This window comes from Alosa alosa, chromosome 15 (assembly GCF_017589495.1).
Source record: "Alosa alosa isolate M-15738 ecotype Scorff River chromosome 15, AALO_Geno_1.1, whole genome shotgun sequence".
Lineage (NCBI taxonomy): Eukaryota > Metazoa > Chordata > Actinopteri > Clupeiformes > Clupeidae > Alosa > Alosa alosa.
The window spans coordinates 4,374,956-4,395,657 of record NC_063203.1 but is presented as its reverse complement, the minus strand read 5'-3'; the positions used below and the strand labels follow the sequence as shown (position 1 = coordinate 4,395,657).

The window sequence follows — 20,702 nt, the reverse complement described above, 5'->3', positions numbered from 1 at the left end:
TACGGAATCGATTAATCTGCGTAATCTGTGATTAATCAGTTATTTTTTCTCAGATTAATTAATCGAAATTAATCAGTTATTTTGACAGCCCTAATATATATATATATATATATATATATATATATATATATATATATATATATATATATATATATGTATATATATATATACTCTGCCTTATAGTACATAAATAATGCTCCTTTCTAATACAGAAATATAAGAAGTTGAGAAAGGTGGTGACAGTAAAATAATTATGATTAGCCTATACCGACATCTACCTCATGTGCCCTTAGAATGCAATTTCACAAAAAAATCAAACCCGCGAAACGGGAATCAAATTAAAGTTGCACGGTTTAAATTGCATTCACATGTAGACTCGTGGCCCTAACATTTTCTCCATTGAATACAACAAACTGCCCTCAATCTCCCATTCACGTGAAACTCACTGAAACTCCTCCTTTGAGAGTCGCCGAGTTTAACTCTGACATAACTCTAGTCTAGTAGGCTAGTCAGTCGGGTCCTGCCAGACGGAGGTAGTGGAAGATCACACGCGGCATTGTGGGAAACGCTGAGCAGGCTGTAATCAGTGGCAGTAGTCGGCGCGAAAGAAAAAACCCGTGCTGAGTCCCTCGGTTAAAACACATTAACGAAGGGCCAGGAAGAGAGAGTCTGTTTCCACACTCCAGGCATTCATGGCTGTGTGTAACGGGGAATCCAAGGTCAGTATGCTGGCTGGCACATCTACTGCTTGTAACCGATGGATGAACACTGTCTCTTTCGCGTTGAGAGCCCGGAGTCCCCCAGCGGTATTCTGGATGCCTTTAGAGCGGGGTTTGGTCCTTGGGATAGTCCCCGGTTATGGCCTGTGTCGTTTCGGTGAAACTTGCAGCTTGCTTCTACAGGGTGATATGCCTGTTGCGATCTCATATGGGTTTGGTTCATGAAAAAAACATATGCTCAAAAACGTTCTATTAGCACATGTGCTACCGATCATATATTCTCAATGCAGCTCTACCTGAAAGTGAGTTGTTCGGCGAAGAGTGCGTTAACGTTACCCCCTCTGCACCCTGTTATTGAACCGCGTGGAATGAACCAGCTAGCTAGCAGCAAGCCCACTGAACTCTTACAGTGCTAGCCACTATAGCCTTAAGCGGACTGTAGAATATGCTTTATGTTACTCCAGTAACTTTTTACGAATCTATTCATTAACTTGTGTGTTGTGCTTTTGTTGGGAGTGTAGTGTTTCCTACATCAACGCTGGGTTCAAAATGACATCGACTTCTAGCTTGTTTTGAACGTCTCACCTTGCTAACCAGCTAGCTACAGCTAACGTTAGTCTACTTATTAGCTAGCTAGCGGTAGTGTGTTGATATTTGATAGGCCACCAATTTTCGATTCTCTCATTCCACTTCTGGATTGCCGACACTGATGACTTCACACGCCTGCACTAATACTTCAACGTCGATAGCCTTTATGCAGAGATGATAGTATTTTAGTGTTTATTGTACCACCATCTGCACGTTTTTTCTTTTTTTTGTTTTTGCATTGACGGAAGAGTCGCAGAAACCACGTGGGAACTACCACGCTACCACTACCCATCGTTTTCAAAGGGAAGCACAGTAATGAGTGATAACCCTAGCTATTATGTATCCATTGGATGACTTAGTCTTAGATGAAGTTAGTAGATTGATGAATGCAAGCAATTAACGGGGGAGTGGTCCTTAATTAGGGCAGATAACGTGACTATAGTGGTGTTTTCACTATGCTTTGTTACTCTTGGCCGATTTGAGTAAGCAGCATAAGTTAAATCTCACCTGTCAGACATTAGCTATAAGATAAAAAGATAGATAGATAGATAGATAGATAGATACTTTATTCATCCCGAGGGAAGTTTTATAATCAGTTACTCACTAACTGATCAGTTTCAGGGCGTCGGTAAATTGTCATAGGAAATCATACTGAAATTGAAATACAGTGGCCAGCTGTACCTCTCTCTCCAGGTTTTGGTCATCACAACTGATACATTCTTACTCTTCTCATGACGTCAAAGTTCCACTGTACTTCTTTCTTCAGCAGGCTGGTGTGCAAGATCCCTGACAAAGAACGTTATCATGTTCTTTGTCATGTTATTGTGTCCTCCACAACTTGCTGTTCCTCATTCGTGTGAAAAATGTATTCGTTAGCATTTTTATGATGGTCAGTTGCATGCCAGCCATAACTAGTGATTCTGTGTTCCCCATACATTGACTTATTTGTGGCGGCCCACCACAATATCAACATTGACCACCACACAATGATTTTCCAGGTTGTACTAAATTGTGCTTAAATCTGGTTAGCATCATAACCACACTGATAATTTGTTAAAAACTGTTGTATTCAAGTTAATTCTGCAAACCAACCACCACAAATGGAATTCAATTCTGTGGGAAACACTGGATTCCCTATGTATTTTGCACCAGTGAAAACTAAACGCCTGCATTTAATCATGGTCATGGTATAAAACCAGAGGATGTTTAAAAGCCATAGTTATACCACACACACGTGATGATTCCTCAGCTCAGGAATAGCCCCTGCATGTAGGCAGCAGTAGCTGGTCTTATGTAACTGGATTGTATCCATATAGAGATGGGGCATGTTGCACCTACTTCTGAGATTCATGTGACTGTCCACATGAATCTGTGAAGGCATCTGTGTGCTACTAATACCATCCACGCAGTTTCGACTTCTCATGCATTCACATGTTACTTAATTACGTCAAGAAACAAGAAAATAATGGCTGCCATTTAACTTTGATCCTGAAATTGGAGGGGGGCATGTCAAAAGTAAACTTTTTTTTGTTTGTTTGAAGGTAATCCATAATATGATTTGTAATGGGAATTCAAAAATGTATTTGCAGCTGGACATCAGTGGAGAGACCAAAGTCAGCTCGTGTCAGTACGATGGTGCAGTGGTAATCCTAGATGCTGGAGCACAGTATGGAAAGGTGATTGATCGACGTGTGCGAGAGCTTTTCGTGCAGTCAGAGATCCTGCCCCTGGAGACTCCAGCATTCGCCATCGAAGAGCAGGGCTTTCGGTAAGACCTTGTAAAGTTAACACACATATCCATACTTAAGGCACTTTTGATATACACAATATAAAAAACACTAAAATATGATTTGACATATATTTTTGATGACCTTAACTGATTAGTAAAACTATGCCATAATATTCTTCCAACTCCTGAGCTTGAAATATCCATGTCTAACTAATTGTTTTTGCTTTCTATATATGGTACTATGGACATGGCTAGATTCAGCATTTTGAGTTTTGTAGTAATTTTTTGGTTCGAAATGTCCCAGTTATTTGTCTGTCATTGTCTGTTTTCTTATCTCTCAACTAAACATGTTAATGAGTGATCTGTGGGTTAAGGGCTAAACCAGGGCAGTCACAGCTAAACTTTAAATTTAAGGTCATTGCTGAACTCTTGGGTGCATGAGTGCTTCAGAAAAGGCAATAGGAAGATAGTTGACTATTATTAGTCCTTAGTTATTTTGTAGTAGTTGTCTACTAGCTGTCTGCTTGTAGGAGTAAAGCACGTTGCCCGTCATCCCAACCCTTGGGCCTATCCCATAGTATCCTGTTATTTTTTAAAAAAAAGCATCTGTCATCAGTTTTTGAATATGCAGCCATGTTGCTAAAGTTAACATGGCTACATGAGTACTCTAAAGGCACATAAAATGTTGATCTTGTGGTTTCAGTTGACTAAAAAATGAGCCTCAGTTTTCAGTAGAACAACAGATATCAATGTTTTTCCAAATGAGCCCCCTGTATTTCAGCTGACATTACCCCTTGTGCTGTTGTGTGTTAACATAGATGTTCAGTGGAGACGTGTTAGGAAGGAACTAGAGGTTCCATAGGATTAACCACCTTGAAAGGACAAAAGTTCAGAGATTAGGAGTGAAGTCAAATGTGTTTGTCTTTGGCATGGTAGTCCTTTATGTTCTAAGCATGTTCATCTGTCTAGCATCTGTGAGGTGCTATGTTTTCTTCGTGGTTAGGATAAGACCTACTCCAATCCAGCCATCCCATCCCGCTTTTACCAGTGGGCTCTTCACTGCAGTCTCCTTAGTCTCCTGCTTGCTCAGTACTGAAACCACCAGCTCCATTTTTAGCCTCTAAAATGTCTGTGGATCTAGAGAATGCAGGCTGCCTTCGTCTTTCACACTCCTGAGGTTGTTGTTATGTGACTACTTCCAGAGTAATTATAGTGAGAGAATACCAGCCTCCCTGGGCCTTTCTGGAAATATCACATCATAGTTAGAGGACTTTCTGTGATGACTCCTCAGAGTGTTCTCTGTCTTGATCATTTTGTCATTTCCTTGTACACCATCGTTATAAAATGGTGCAATGGTGAGGTAGCATGACAAAAGTTTGTTTGATATTGTCTATGTGTACTGTAGTAAGGTTGTATATGATTAAAAACGAAGACCAGTAAGGAACAACTTTACAGCGTGTCCTAACAGGATCCGATGCAAGCGAATAAATCCGTTTAATTACATTACATAATTACATCAATTGGAATGTCCTAACGGTGCACAACGCGAAGCAGTGCTGTGCAGCGTGATGCAAACTTTTAGCGAGAGCTTTTGTTGGAAGCCTCGTTTCTATTTTCTTTCTGTTGCTCGCTTTGCTCTGCTATTTTGAATGAGACGTGATGCAAAGAAGGGCATACTTAACGGATTCAGTGTAGACAGATAACATTGAATGCTACAAGTCGCTCACTCGACAGTCGCTCACTCGCTCGGATCCTGTTAGGACACGCTGTTGGACCCTTTGCTTTAGATTGCCAATGATGCCTAGGGTGTAGTGTGTACATGAGTATTGATTTTCTTGAAATTTGACCTGCTAGCTCTAACTGAATTTGTGGTTGTCTTCAGGGCTATTATTATATCTGGTGGTCCAAACTCGGTTTATGCTGAGGATGCTCCATGGTTTGATTCAGCTATATTCAAGATTGGCAAGCCTGTCTTGGGAATCTGCTATGGCATGCAGGTGAGATGATGGTTCAGAATAACCACAGTCATATAATTGTGTTTACATTGTCTTTTATCCCAGTATTCATTGAGGGATATTGTTAAATTAGGAATCGACACTCATTTATTTGCCACTCTTGAGCTATGTATTTCTAATGTCTGTTTACTCCTAATAGATGATGAATAAAGTTTTTGGAGGCACAGTGCACAGAAAGAGTGTCAGGGAGGATGGTGTGTTTCGCATTGGCGTTGACAATTCCTGCTCTCTCTTCCGGTAAGCCTGAAGTCTTATCGCATACACATTGCTTGAGAACTCTCTGTGACTAGCTCCGATTTACCCACTTGGTTTAAACAGACATTTCTTTCCGCTGTAGGGGTCTTCAAAAGGAAGAACTGGTTCTGCTTACTCATGGAGACAGTGTTGACAAAGTCGCCGATGGCTTCAAAGTGGTCGCCCAGTCTGGGAACATTGTTGCAGGTACGGATTGGAAAAGGAAGCTCCTCAACCAGAATGGGGATGCCAGTGTTTATGCATGATTTGAAGTGTATGACAGTGCATCTATGCTACCACACCCTGGAACTTGATTGCAAGCCTGTGCAGTGTGCCTCTAAGTGACTGTCTCCTTGTGTTTCATTGCTAGGCATTGCCAATGAACAGAAGAAACTGTACGGAACACAGTTTCACCCCGAAGTGGACTTGACAGAAAATGGCATGGATATGCTGAAGAACTTCCTGTTTGAGATCGCTGGCTGCAGCAGCAACTTCACAGTGCAGAACCGCCAGCTGGGCTGCATTCAGGAGATCCAGGAGAAGGTGGACAAGTCCAAAGTCCTGGTGAGACGGGAGCTTTAGTTCAAGTGTCACATCTCATTGTGATGTTTCTCTTACTACTACTGACCTGGGGCGGGTTATCTTTAGTCTGTTTGAATGCCTGGGATGGAATGTGGTGTTCTCGGTCCCCATCACCACCAGGAAATGATTTAATGATTAATCAAACAACATTCAGCCACTTAATCATGATGGCACATTGGATGGCACAGTGGCAGCAACACACTGTGATGTAATGTGTGTTCAGACTTTACAGATTGGATCATGAATATGGGTGCTGGGGGGGGTCAGGATTTGGTGCCAAGTAATTAAGAGTTCCTATTAATCTGCGTTCTCTCCTGGAGGAAGGTGATTGCCTGGCTCCCCTGAGCTCCCGTGAAGTGGGCTTGCTCTCCGGGGACATGAAATGGGTTAGATTGGAAAATCATGTACTCAACCTCACTCAGTCCCTCCCACTTGGCATAGTCTGCGCAGTAGAGCGAATCCAATGCACTTCAGTCCAGCAGTGTCTGCCAGTGCTGCGGATTGGTGATTATCGAGATAATTGTGTGTTTAGCTGATTCCACCAAAAACTCTCTAATTAAGCCGTGGTCTTTGCCAAACAGAACAGGCTGACTCATTAAGAAAGGCTGTCTAAGAACACAATTCAGAGTCACAATTCAGAATGAAATTGTTAGGCACATGGGATTCATTGAATTCAATTGATTATGTCTTTCTTTATATGTATGACTGTCGTTTTCAGAGTTTGTACTAGAAAAAAAGTCCCATTGGGATGAGTGTCCCTGTATGATTAATGACCCTTCTCATGGATTGACCTGATTTGCCACAAACTGACACTTAAGTTTGACATGTAAAACTTGACCCTCAATGTTGACAGGTTGAATGGTTATGGTTGTTTGGTTGAAATCAAATGGGACTATGCTGTGGTGTTCTTTCAGGTGCTTCTCAGTGGGGGTGTCGACTCTACAGTGTGCACTGCTCTTCTTAACAAGGCATTGAACCAAGACCAAGTGATCGCTGTGCACATTGACAATGGATTCATGAGGAAACGGGAAAGCCAGAGTGTGGAGGAGGCGCTGACAAAGTTGGGCATCAATTTAAAAGGTAAGATACCTGATTTACCAACCACCATCAACACATGGCCTGCATAGGACCCCGTATGTTCCCATATGTTAAAGGAGAAATCCACGAGTTTTCACATAGATCACGGACATGCCCACAGAGTGTAGCGCCGTTACTCTATCACACCCATACTGTCACTGTTACACCCATAAGCCATTTGTATAGTAATTCCCACTCAGTAGTTTTCTATTTACTGTGTAGTAGTAAGTGTAACTGTACACCAAGATTGAATGATTTGATGGACTAGTTGAAGTAATTTTTTTTCATTATTGCCATTTGTCATGGGTAATTTTGATTACAAAATAATTCATTTGCCATACCATGTTCCATCTAGTGGTGAACGCAGCACATACTTTCTATAACGGCACAACAACCCTGCCAATCTCTGAGGAAGATCGGACCCCCAGGAAACGCATTAGCAAAACACTCAATATGACCACAAATCCCGAGGAAAAGAGAAAGATTATCGGAGACACATTTGTCAAGGTATGCCACTAACTCTCATTTGTGTATCAGCATCGCTGCATGCTCATGGCCTATAATGGGGCCTTTTTTTCTCAGGAAAATCCATGGGTTTTTGTTTTTAACCAAAGCCGCTATTGATGAAATGACATTGTTAGAAATTGGCTCTTTGATGTTTGATCATGAGGTGCTTAGTGTTGGTCGATATTCCTTCTGTTAAAACTGTGTGTGTGTGCGTGGGCATGTGGATGCCTAAATAGTCTTGTCTCTTTGTGTTGAGCAGTACTTTTATTGCAGCGTGAGTAGTAATGTGCATTTTGATGGTTCTATCTCTACAGGTAGCCAATGAGGTGATAGGGGAGATGAACCTGAAGCCTGAGGAGGTGTTCCTTGCCCAGGGCACATTGAGGCCTGACTTGATTGAGAGTGCCTCCATCATTGCCAGCGGCAAGGCTGAGGTCATCAAAACACACCACAATGACACCGAGCTCATCCGCAAGCTCCGGGATGAGGTATGAACCTTCCAACAACATGGCTACTGGGCAGTGTGACCCTGTAGTTTCAATTCAGCCATTGTAAATAATGGAGGGTATTGATTGTTTAGCAAGTTCGAACAGTTGACAACAAACTTTGTTTCCTATGGATTGTCACTTTTTTTTCAGGGAAAAGTAATAGAACCATTGAAGGACTTCCACAAAGATGAGGTTCGAGCCCTAGGCAGGGAGCTTGGGCTCCCAGAGGAGATTGTTTGCAGACATCCTTTCCCTGGTGAGTGTGGTCCACTTGCATGTTCTGATATGCTGTCTTTATCAATATGGGTCATCAAACTTTTACTTTAACATACCTCTGTCCAACAGGTCCTGGCTTGGCCATCCGAGTTATATGTGCAGATGAGCCTTACGTCTGCAAAGACTTTGCCGAGACCAACAACATCCTTAAAATCATCACAGACTTCTCTGCCAGTGTCAAAAAGGTATTGGCCTCTGGACTTCTGGAGGAAAACTATTATAGTGGTCCTTTAACAGCTACAGCTAGCAAACTGATTGTTACAGATGATTTATACAATTGTACCTGTCTTTTATGCAGCCTCATACACTCCTCCAGAGGGTAAAGTCATGCATATCAGATGAAGAGGAGGAGAAGCTGATGCAGATCACCAGCCTTCATTCACTCAATGCCTTCCTTTTGCCCATCAAAACAGTGGGCGTCCAGGTGAGAGTGTGTGTGTGTGTGAGTAAACCACATTCTGGGGATATGGTTTCCATGCTCACAGAAATCAAAGTAATTTCAAGCTGAAAAAAAAATTACTTATCATTTCAAAAGTCTGGAGGTTTTTTTCATAGTAAGAAATGCACCAAAAAGTGTGCAATGTACAAAAAATATCAAAGGTTAAAATACACACTCTTTTGAAAAGCAAATTGCTCTTGATAGTCTTTTTTGTTTGTTTGTATTTTGCCCTAAAAAATGCTGTCCAAAAATGCAGTCCCCAATATAAATGGTAAATGGGCTAGTACCATATATAAATAAAAAATCTGGCCATATTTTCATGTAAGTGAACGTGACACTGGAAAGTCCATTGCACAAATCTGTTGAAGTGTACATATTAGGACTGCCATTAAATGTGCCCCCTTGCTGCACTTCCGCACTCAAAGTGCTCACTTTGGTACATCTGAGACAGGATGGATAGAACAGACTAGTGTGCTATTACTGTTAATATGTTAATCGTACAGGTTTCTCAGAGTAAACAGTAGTAACTGCCATCTCACTTGCTCAGCCAACTGTGCTAAATCACTCAGGCTGTGCTGCTGTATAGCCAGGGAAGTAGAACAGTCTTCTCCTCCAAGGGAAAATGGCTGTTTCCATAGAGGGTTCAGACAATGTCTGCATTGTGGAAGGGGGGGGGGGGCTGCTTGTAGAAAATAGACTTCTCTGAACAGACTTGCCTATGCCTAATTATTTAGTTTAAGTTTGTAATTGCCCAGGCATTCTGAACACAAGTGGTCTTTCTAGTTGTTGTCTCGAGCCTTAAGTATTTTTGGAACCGCTGTTTCTGTGATTGTGCCATGTTGCCTCACCCTGTGGTTAACTTTACTTGGACGGAAACGTTTATTTTTTTGTGGGGTGGGGGTTATGGACAACGTTAATTCCCTATTCTTGCCCTTTTCTGTCTTTTTAAGACCGTTGTGCTTTGTGTCAGCTACACATCATCATAGCTGTAGCCTTGTCCATGTAATAAATGAATGAGTTGGCGCTTTCTGAAAATGGCTGCTTTATTCTATATGTTCTTCCTCTTTTGACCTGGTAAGCTTCGAGCGTCTTGGGGTTTAAATATACTTCTAATGTTGCAGAGGTAAACATGTTGACAGTGAAAGATTAGTCTGCTGTAGAATGGTCGTATGTTGAAGAGTGCATCATAGAGGTGTGTGTGAGAAAGTGAGACTTCAGGATGTTTGTGTCTAGAGGCCTGTGTTAGTGAGTTGTGGCTGACCAGTGAGTGGGAGGGGATACACACCCAGTATGAAAACACCAACCACGGTGTGGGGAGAGTACTGATGCAGCACTGGCTCTCTGAGCCGAGCCAGACACACTGCTCAGTCACCCCACAAGGCTAAATATACTCTGGCAGGACCGCTGCTGCTAATACAGGCAGGTCAGCAGAGTGTTAAGGGCCTCTTCCTCTCCCCTCTTTACTGAGACTGTGAATCTCTCACTTCAGTAATCAACGTATTTGGAGTTGGAACTTGCCTGGAAAACTAGCTTGGAAATGTTATTGCCTGGTCTCTGCAGTGTTGTTAAATATGTCTGGAAAGTTGTTAAGTAAAAATAGCACTCGTGATACAGAGTGTCATTTGAGGTTTAGACTATGACGCATTAAACAGAAAGCCTGACTGGACCTTTGTGCTTTCTCTTCCCTTCGTCTCCCTCTCCCTCCTTTTCTCTCCCTCCTTTTCTCTCTCTCTCTCTCTGTCTCTCTCTCTCTCTCTCTCTCTCCCTCTCCCTCCTTCCCTCTCTTTCTCTGTCTCTCCCTTTTTCTCTCATTTGTGTGTGCAGGGTGACTCGCGGTCTTATAGCTATGTGTGTGGTGTGTGCAGTAAAGATCCCCCTCACTGGGAGTCTCTGATGTTCCTGTCCAGGCTCATCCCACGCATCTGCCACACCATCAACAGGTAATGCCACACAGTCTCTCCACTACCAAGACAGGTGGCATTTTCTTCTGAGTATTCCACAGGATTTCATCTCTTCACAGTGATGCATCGTTTTTCTTTTCCTTTTGCCGATACCAGAGTGGTGTATGTGTTTGGGACGCCAGTGAAGGAGCCACCCACCGACATCACCCCCACCTTCCTGACCACAGGCGTACTGAGCACACTCAGACAGGCGGATTATGTGGCCCACTCCATCCTGAGGGAGTCTGGTAAGAACTTAAAGCAGAATGTCTGAGTTGTGGTTGTTATTTAATTCAAACTTTTATATTCATTTTGTAGGCACACAAATTCATCTCAATTCATATCAATTCCACTCAAAAGCACTTAGGTGTCAGTGAGTGGCTTTGATGTTCAGATCTCACAAATGAGCTCCTGTTAGGTATTCTTCTCAGTGGAGGCCACAGGAGAGTTCATTGCTGTGCTGCTGAAATAATTATCACTCACTCAATTAGCTCACGCGTGCCTTGTTGTTGTAGTGCTAATAAGTGTCATTAGGTTCCTTGTTCCCCCATTGAGAGCACTGTGTTTGATATGCTTGGCAAGCTGATTTCACCCTAGGAATAGTGAGTAAGCAATCTTAGGTCAAGGTCCATGACCTCCTCTTGTCTATCCATACAGGTTACTCTCGTAAGATCAGTCAGATGCCTGTGATCTTGACGCCGCTGCACTTTGACCGGGACCCCCTGCAGAAGCAGCCCTCATGCCGGCGTTCCGTGGTTATCAGGACCTTCATCACCAGTGACTTTATGACCGGCATCCCGGCCACACCTGACAACCACATCCCTGAAGAGGTGAGGCTGTGATGGATCAGTGTGTAAGCTAGTGTATAAGCTTTCGTTCAGCTGACACTGGCGCCACCATCTGACTGATCATCCAGAACCGTACAATAATAAAATTATTCCGCCTGTCAGTAACGAAGTTCGAACTAGACAAGAACCGACAAAAAATGTAATGTAACCTAGGCCTAGTATATAATGTTATGTGGGAATTGCAAGAAAACGATTCCTTACTTTAACCACGCAATTGCGTGTGTCGTTATTAAAACGGTAGGAAAACTGAATCAAAGGCGGCGCCGTCCATCAACAAAAACAGCACGGAGTTAAAACGTAATTTAAAGTCCCAGACATTTAAATGGACAGCGATCACTCAAGACATAGGCCTACACCACGAGTGATGAACAGGAAATGCTTTGAATATCCTACAAAACACTGCATTAAGATGACAACTGTGTATAGAACCACTCTAATGTAGCTAATGGTTAATTAAGTATATAGCATTCACATTTAAACCATTCAATAGCCTAATGAAAACTTGTTCAGTCAATTAAATTGTTCTCATAGTTTCCTTTCACTTCTACTGCAACATATGAGTTTAAACCATGTTAAATTGAAAAGCATCTAGCTAGTGACAGGAGGTTTTAGGGGAGGAAAAGAGAACTGTGTAACCTACCTGATTCCACAGTCTATGTTCAGTATTTGGCCTATAATTAAGCCTATAAGATTTGGCATTTTTGAATCCATGAAAATTAACCAAAATCTATCATTTCCTATGGACAACAGACCCTAGTGACACATCGGCTAAAAGAATCGATATTGTATCGAATCGTGATGAAACTTGTGCACTGCAAAAACTGCTTATCTAACAAAATCTAACCAAGTGTTATTAATCTTATATCAAGATAAAAAAACTAGTTGGTATTGTTTTCAGTATAAAGTGACTTACCTAGCGCTTTCTTGTGAGATCATTTGACTTAATTTAAAAAAATATATATTTTAAGACATCTCATCTCGAAAACAAGCAAATTTGTCTGCCAGTGCGTTAAGCAAATTTGTCTTGATAAGACTCCTTAAAATAAGTTAAAGTCTTCTTAAATTAAGTCAAAATGATCTTTTGAGAGGGCGCTAGGTAAGTCTTTTCATACTAAAAACAATACCAAATAGATTTTTTAATCTTAATATAAGATCAATAACACTTGGTTAGAATTAATTTTTTGCAGTGTGATTTACGCCCCTAAATGGCATCCTTACAATTACTGTTGTTTTGGGAAGTATTTCTCATGCAAGCTCTGTGCAACCATGCTGAGTAATGCAACAGAATTATTGTAATAGTTTGCAATTTTGCATTAGTAAAGCAGCCCACTGATGTGCATGTTTTCACTGACTGCTTTCGTGTCAATTGTGCAACAACAAGACCAAAACAATGATAATGTTTTTATACATCCATGTAGGGCCTATCTTAGACTGGATTGTTTTTTTACCGGGGAAATAACATTTTGTAGATGTAGAAACATAAATGGGAACACTTACTGTTCTAGCTATAAAAATGGCAGAATCATCCATATGCATGATACTTCCATAACAGGGCTCCAGAGTGCGACCGATTTGGTCGCAAAAGTGCGACTAAAAAAAAAAATCGGAGGTCGCACCGGTGCGACCAGCTATTCGAGAGAGGAAAACGTGTCCGCATTGAAACTCTACCTTGTATGTGTCTATCTATCTATATGTGTCTGGTTCAATAACAGACACATATTTGCCCAATATCATGGTTTAAACAAATCACAGATAGTGAAGGGCGGGACCTCCCCTCTGATTGGCCGTGGCCCAGTGCCTGTGTGTAAGTTTGAGAGAGAGGGAGAGAGAGACCCGTCAGATAAACCGAGTGGATGTAGTTGCATTACAGTGTGGTCACATAGCCTTTCGGCGGCTGGCAGCAGCAAACCGATCAGACGAGCCCGAGATGATAATCAAGTTTATCGTTGCCTACGATAGGCCTTGTGAAACTTCCCTTCACCAAGTTCAGTCCGAAATAATTATTCATCAGAAAAATAGTTTGAACGTAAACCCGACGTACAGGAATGCCACTTGCGCCAAATTTATAGGAGTCATTGCAGATGAAAAAACGTCTTAAAATTGCGAACAATGCATACAAGGCCTTCCCCAACGACAGAGATACAGATATCGCCGAAAAGGAGTGCGTCATTGACCGCAGTTACATACAGGGAGTAACCCGGTTTTCAACAGCAATATTCGTTTTGCACGCGAGTTGTGTAAACTCATTCTGATGGCATCAATCAATTTAATCTGGTATTTGGCGCAAACCGAATATCGCTGCTACATTTAAAGCCTGAATATTCCCTGCATGTATAACTGTGGTCATTGTGTACGGTGAATTACATGGACACATTTAGATCGAGCATGGCAAGTCATTGCAAATGCATTGTGGGGCTGTCAAGTGATTATTGCAATTATCATTGCAAAATCACATAAAAATCCCCCATGCTACTTGGAACATCTCTTTAAATTGTGCTCAAATACATTTCTATGGAAGATGCTAGCATGGTGAGCTGGTTTAGCCAAGGCCTAAAGATCATGAAGGATAGTATGAAAGACATTGAGCCATGAGATGTGCAGTTTGAAGCCCTTAAAGACGTGCACTGTTAATTTACTCAATTATTAGTTATTTTTATTTAATTCATCTTGAGATGTTTTAAGTTTAAATTTCAGCTCAGTAAAGCACTTAAAGCACCAACAATTCATTAAGTTACTTTTCTTGTAGAATTGTAAGTCATAGGACAACCTATATAGGACCGTAATTAAGGGAAAAAAAAGTGAACCTGCTGCGGTGTTAAATGCGATGTGGTTGAACATTTGGGTGCACCTAACTTTTGTGCTGGTGCACCTAAGAAAAAAAAGTTAGGCGCACCAGTGCAAAAAGTTAGTCTGGAGCTAATGGTAAAGAGTTGTTATCGGACATTCACTAGGACATAGCCCAGCACCAGTCTATTTAAAATAAAATGGAATTACCATTCATGATATGTTGTCAGGGGCGTAGATTTGCGTCAGGACCGAAGGACGTGTCCACACCAATGTCAAATTACGACTGAAATGTCCCCACCAAGGTTGAAATGGGGGGGAAAAAAGCGCTCACATGCTCTACACAGAGTTAAATCATTTCTCACTTCAGTGCTGCGGATCATCTCATACAGATCTTGTAATGTGCAGTAGCCTATAAGGGTAAATCGCGCTGATTTGAAGTTACCTATAATAACCACCAGTGAGCTGCAGCATGCAGCGCTTCAGCTTTACTTCACTACAAGCATGAAGTGCGTCCAAATTCACCCATTCTTCTCTGTTGAACTCCTCGAGAAGTAGGCTACTCATCACACATGTATCACATGAAAGAGCCTTTTCTCAGCTTTTAAACGGTGCTAGCTAGCCACTGTTTGCTGTGATAAACAGTTTGTGAGAAAAATAAGTGGGTAGTGTCCCCACCAAAGCTCAGACCAAACCTACGCCCTTGTATGTTGTAAAGTGTGGGAAGTTTATATGGCTTAAGTTGTACGTTTCATTCTTCCCGACCAAGAGTTAGCGGTCGGGATGAATGAAACTTTACGCGTCCTACGACCTACTTTTTGCAAAAAAATTTGTGAACGGTTTTGTTCAGAGACGGCTGGCAGAGGACAGGTGTAGGTTGCTAGTGATAAAATATTAGCTTTCAGTGTGGTACAATCTTTTTTTTTAAAAAAAAAAAAAAAAAAAAAAAAAAGGGTTTGAACTGCCCCGGCTCTCCCCTACTTTAAGTTAGTCTCGTTTCTTACGTGCAGTATTTTTTTCCTCCACTCGCTTACTGCTGACTGAAGTAGCCAATACAAATCATAACGTCCTAAAATCCACAGCTTCCGGTTCTTCTGGTCCAATCAGAGCAGGGCTGTGTGAGATCTGACTGTCAATCACAGTCTGGTGCGCATTGACGAGCTCAAACTCGATGAGAGGGTGGTCGTGGTAGTGGGGGAGGGGCATGAGAGTTGTAATTTTTGGCTAAGTCCCCTCAATCTGTCAGACTTGCCAACTGCAGCTTTAACTTGGTGTAACACAGCATCAATTTCACTTAAATACCAGATGTTATTTATTATTTTGGTGACAATGAAATCAAACATCGATGAGCTCTAAGGAATAAATCCTTTTTGCCAAACGGCATTATGTTAATCTGTTACTTTTAACTAGCATGCTAATTTCCACAGCAAAACAAGCAAAACATTTGTAGCATCAGGATTTGTTTGAAGTGACCGTAGACAGTGAGGGTCATTCAAATATTTGCAAATTGTATGCTACTTTACTCGCATTTGGCGAGGCGAGTGGGTGCCTATTTTAAACCCCATACCAAGTGACGACGCTATAAACAACTTTGCCGTACTTACGTCACTTTTGACTTTGTACCGGATCGTATTGCCAATGCGAATGCAAATGAAAAACGGGTCTTGGGGCAGAGTAGTTAGTAGAACTGATTTAGATGGGGACTGTTCCTATGACTAAGTAAGGGATAGTGGACGACACGGTGGTCTGTTCACAGAAGTTAATGCACGGTCGAGGTTGTAAAACTGCCCCGACGCGAAGCGGAGTGAACAGACCACCGTGGAGTCCATTATCCCGCTTATTCCACTGTTGACTCTTGCGTTGTGTTCATTTCCTGATACAATTTTAACGTTTTAATTGCTAAAACTGTCTTGTTTGTAGAACTAATTTCTTCCAACACATATCAACTAATTTCTCAACTTGCAGGACAAACTGCCGTTACTAGTTCTAAATGGATGGTTGCTACGGCCAAAGGCCAGTCGTTAGTTCTATCTCTCCCGTTGTCAAGCGGGCGTATCCCAAGATTCTGATGAACTTTAGCTTTGAAACATCGCTATTTTACTTAGCCTGCTGTCATCCATCTAGCTAAAAGCCACCTCCGTCATATGCTACAATGTTGCCATGTTCTGAACGTCTGCATTTTACAGCTTGGATGCAACGTGACGTTTCATTTAAACTTCACAAGGAGTTCGGCGAATTAATATACAAGTGTGATACGGCCAAAACAATGGATCTACTTCATAGGTGTGCAAATAACATACGGTTAATGGTCGTTCTAAATTACGTAGGACAATGGGGAAATTCAACCAAGCGGTGGAATAAGTTCCTATAACTACTTGGTCTGAAAGAGACGTATGATTTTAAGTTGCCATGTTCAGAACCATTTCAAGCTATCATGTTGCCCTCAGGATTTTGGGTTACATGAACACTGGGGTCTTTGAGGCATTTTAACATTCCCATGTGAAATTCCACATACATGCTTTAGGTTTATGTGTTTCGGTACACCCTCCTGCACCATGCTCCTTTTGAGTTTTTAAGAACCTAATAGAAGTCTAGACATTGACTAACTCCCACCAATCTGGTCTCTCCCTTAGGTTGTTATGAAGATGGTCAACGAGATCAAGAAGATCCCTGGCATCTCGAGGGTAATGTTTGACCTGACCTCCAAGCCCCCAGGAACCACTGAGTGGGAGTAGACCAGAGGTCCATCTCCACCCCTCCTTCCTCCGCCTCTCCTCCTCCTGCACCTCCTCCCTGTCCCGCACCCTCCCTGACCCACCCCGTCCTGACAGTGACCCGCAGCGATCGGAACATTCCCACGATGGCAGGCTGTACTGTGATCAGCGCACACCAGAAACCGCTACCTTTATGCACCTCCTCCTTTTTTTTTTTGAGGGGGGCGGTTGAAATGTTGAATAAAAAGGTTTATTGTTATTATTGCTATTATTGTTATTGTCGATAATGATAATAACTTTTTATTTTTGTTAAGTTTTCCATATGTAACGATGCATTATCATTTTACCTTTTGAGTTCTGCAAGTGATGTTGGTGTATATTGGTGGATGGGAGAGCTGAGACGCAGAAAGGTTGATTGCCTCCTATATTGTCATGTGCCTCCTACTGGTGCATCAGATAGAGCAGCCCCGGAATGTCACCGGGTCGTTTTAGCGTTACATACCATGGAGCTTAGCAGCATTAGGCGCCTAACAAAAGCCTTGTTTCATGAAGTTGTGGCCAAACGGCAGTGAGATGAGATGATCGTCCGGTCACTCAGAGGCTCTTGGCCCTTTGGCCCTCACTTCTCATGGCTCTGCGTGCCTGGCCTGAGCCGGCCTCGTTACCCATAACACCCCTTATAGACAGCTGAGCCCCGGCATGGTGACGTGACCAATCAACTTTTACTTTACTTTTCTTTTTTAAAAGAAAAAAGCTGATAAGCTTCATTTAACTGTTTTGCCAAATTTTGTTGACATTGTCGCATCTGGGGCAGAGGAAGCTCGTCCTTAAGAGGGCGACTCTGACCTTGTGAACAGCAGAAGTGTGTGTGTGTGTGTGTGTGTACATGAGTGACGGAAGCCCCCTGCTCTGATGAGGGTCGTCTAGAAATTGTGCCTCTTTCCTCTTTTTTTTCCTCTGTTTTCCTTTATTCATTTGGGGACTAAAGCCATCCCCAGTGGACTGACTAACATTTTTCATGCTGCGTTTTTTTTTTTTTTTTTTTTAAAAGATGAGAAGAAAGCTGTGTAGATATTGAGTATGGGAGAGTAGCGACGGACTCTTTGGTGTGTCTTCATTAAACATAATCATAGCCAATGGTTTCACTGCCTTGGCAACGTTTTGCACATTTTAATGGCATCATCTGTGTACCCATGAGCCTTTGTGCTTTTTTTTGCATTTAGAAAAATAGCGTTTTCAATTACCCAGTAACGGATGACATGGAGACTGAAAGAGATGGTGTCTGCTGTCCTCTGTGAAGCAGAACATTTCCCTTCATCTTGTGGTCAGAACGGGTGAATGAAATATTTCTAAGTTATGGTCAGCTCGGACTCTTGAGGGGGACTGTAGGAGTCTTTGTACCCTACAGATGTTCCCACCATGACCTTAGCACTGGCCTGCTAATGGACAGTCATAGATCCACAGCCCCCCCCCCCGCACCTGAAACTCTGCTGTAGATCCATGTTGCAGTGTGGTGGTGATATAAATAACATGCTAGGTATTTATTGTCTATATGTTTTCAGTTTTTATCTGAACTTTTTCGTTCATGATTGCAAAGAACCATGCAAGATCAGTTTTATCCATTGTCTTAAATCGCAAACAGTTGTTCTTAATGTTATCTGGTGTTGCCTTTTTACATGTATATTTTACAGAGAATATGTTTAAACAGAAACACAAAATGAATAGACAGTTACGTAGTTGGGTTGAACTGCAATATGGAATAATATTTCAGTTTAATTTATGCAATTCCTTGTTTTGGATTTATTTTTTAATGAACAATGCTTTTTTCCCCCTTTATTTAGTATTGTGCCTCAAACCAAGCCACCGCATGCAGTTTTAAAACTGAAATTTGTATAATGAAAACCAAGCTTTAATAAAGAAGTTCTGTTGAAAGTCAAATTCAAATTGTTTTTATTTTAACATTTATTTGCATATGCCATCCTATGACTGGACAGCCAGGAGGGAACACATTGGCCTGGTCGTTTGCCTTCACTGGCCAGCATTCTACACAGCTCTGCTTGAACTCCCTGACCAGTGGCCTTGAAATGTCATTCATGTGTAACGTGAAGAATCGGCTAATGTGATTTTTGCTAACATGCAGTCATAAGGCGAGCGTGGGCTTGTCGGTCACGCTCCTCCCAAGCCCTAATGTGCTTGGTGTGATTTCCAGTTAACTATTTGTTACACAACCTATGGTGCACAGAGTGTTTTTTTTTTTTAGCCAAGCAAAACTGATATTGCATCCCACAAAATGTGTACATCAGTAATCTACAAAAAAATATTCAGTTTTTGATACCGGATGCTTTCCTCGCTTAGAGATCCATACTAGTTGGATAATACAATCCTGCCCACTAGTGGGCTTTAGATGTCATTACAATGTGATGGTATTAGTGTCAAAGTGGAATAGCCTGCGGACACTCAATTCAATAACATTTGATTTCATCATATTAGATGTATTATCCTTTTCATAGTCCATGTCCACAGCTTGACACAGGTACTAAAGAAATGGACATATCAAACTGTAGATCTAGGTCTAGATCTTACCCTGCAATTCCTCAGTTAATGGGGAAAATGTTTATTTTTTGCTGAGTTAAAATGGAATGATGCTGAACTAATCTCAATCTTTATGTATCATATATAGTTTACAACAATAGGATAGCTCAGCTCAGCACACACACACACACACACACACACGAGATGAAGATTTGACAGTTCAATTTTCACTGTGTAAATGAAGAGTAGCCATATGAACGTGTCTCAGCAAAATATTTAAGATTCAGTATTCATCTTATTGTCCCACAATGCGGGAGATTTGTTACAGGCATCCACAAATGACACAAAAGACAGGGTAAGACAGCAAAGAGCATGGACATCAAACCACATAGAAATCAAAATGTACAGTAAACATTCTAGAAAACATTATAAAAGAAAACTTTATGTTAAATCATAGCAAATTCAAAGCAAAGTATTTTAGTTACTTTTGAGTATGCCTCTGCCGCCTGCTTTACTGCAGCAAACTAAATCTTGACATCTGATGACATAACATTGACCTTGGACCCCACAACCTTGAGTGTGTAATCAATGCATTTAGACTTTGTAGTGAGTAACTATGTAAGGTTTGATGAACATATGGCAAACCATTCAGCCAATATTGCGCAAACCCTGTATTTCATAGAAGACTCCATGTGACCTTGATTATTGACCCCACGTACCATAATCAGTACTTGTAGGACCCCATGTAACCTTGACCTCACAAGCTAGAGAGTCACCTAGTATTCTTTTTAATTAACATGAGGGAAAGAAAAGCAGCCAACAAGTGCTAAACATGTATGGGAACTTCTTCAGGACAGTTGGAAAACCATTTCATGGGCCTAATATTACACATATTGCTTTTTCACCTTTTTGCTTACTATTTGCTTACTACGTAATCCCATGTGTGTCATTTCATGATTTTGGCCTTCAAAACTAAAAAAAGAAATATAAAAGATATAAAAAATAGACATGTCCAGCCTTTTGACTATTTATAATAATTAATAACTAAGATGTAATAATTGCATATAATTTATATAATGCATATTCTAAACCTTTTCTCCAATGGCACTATATGTTACTCAATGTGTGGCATGTGAAATGGATAGGTTATATAATCTTGTTTGCTTAACATTTCTGATTAAAATCCCAAAGATCACCTGATAAAAGCCTACCATAAACCTCTGGTCAAGT

The 20,702-nt window shown here is 41.4% G+C and overlaps 1 protein-coding gene across 1 annotated transcript; it reads left to right on the top strand.

Annotated features, from left to right (window-relative positions):
* The first annotated feature begins 467 nt into the window (after positions 1–467).
* Positions 468–18,878, top strand: gmps (guanine monophosphate synthase). The gene is made up of 16 exons (XM_048264343.1): positions 468–719; positions 2,897–3,075; positions 4,919–5,033; positions 5,191–5,288; positions 5,389–5,492; positions 5,656–5,849; positions 6,782–6,947; positions 7,300–7,451; positions 7,766–7,939; positions 8,090–8,195; positions 8,285–8,400; positions 8,514–8,639; positions 10,479–10,594; positions 10,712–10,842; positions 11,252–11,424; positions 16,860–18,878. Exons 1-16 carry the CDS (start codon positions 693–695, stop codon positions 16,959–16,961), a joined length of 2,079 nt encoding a protein of 692 aa, XP_048120300.1. The 5' UTR covers positions 468–692; the 3' UTR covers positions 16,962–18,878.
* Positions 18,879–20,702: the final 1,824 nt, after the last annotated feature.

What these genes read in the sequence shown, in the direction of transcription:
- gmps (XM_048264343.1), top strand. Translation starts at nt 693, where the DNA reads ATGGCTGTGTGTAACGGGGAATCCAAG. An exon ending in TCGGAGACACATTTGTCAAG is followed by an intron (nt 7,452 to 7,765) that starts GTATGCCACTAA and finishes CTATCTCTACAG; the next exon opens with GTAGCCAATGAGGTGATAGG. An exon ending in TTGCAGACATCCTTTCCCTG is followed by an intron (nt 8,196 to 8,284) that starts GTGAGTGTGGTC and finishes TCTGTCCAACAG; the next exon opens with GTCCTGGCTTGGCCATCCGA.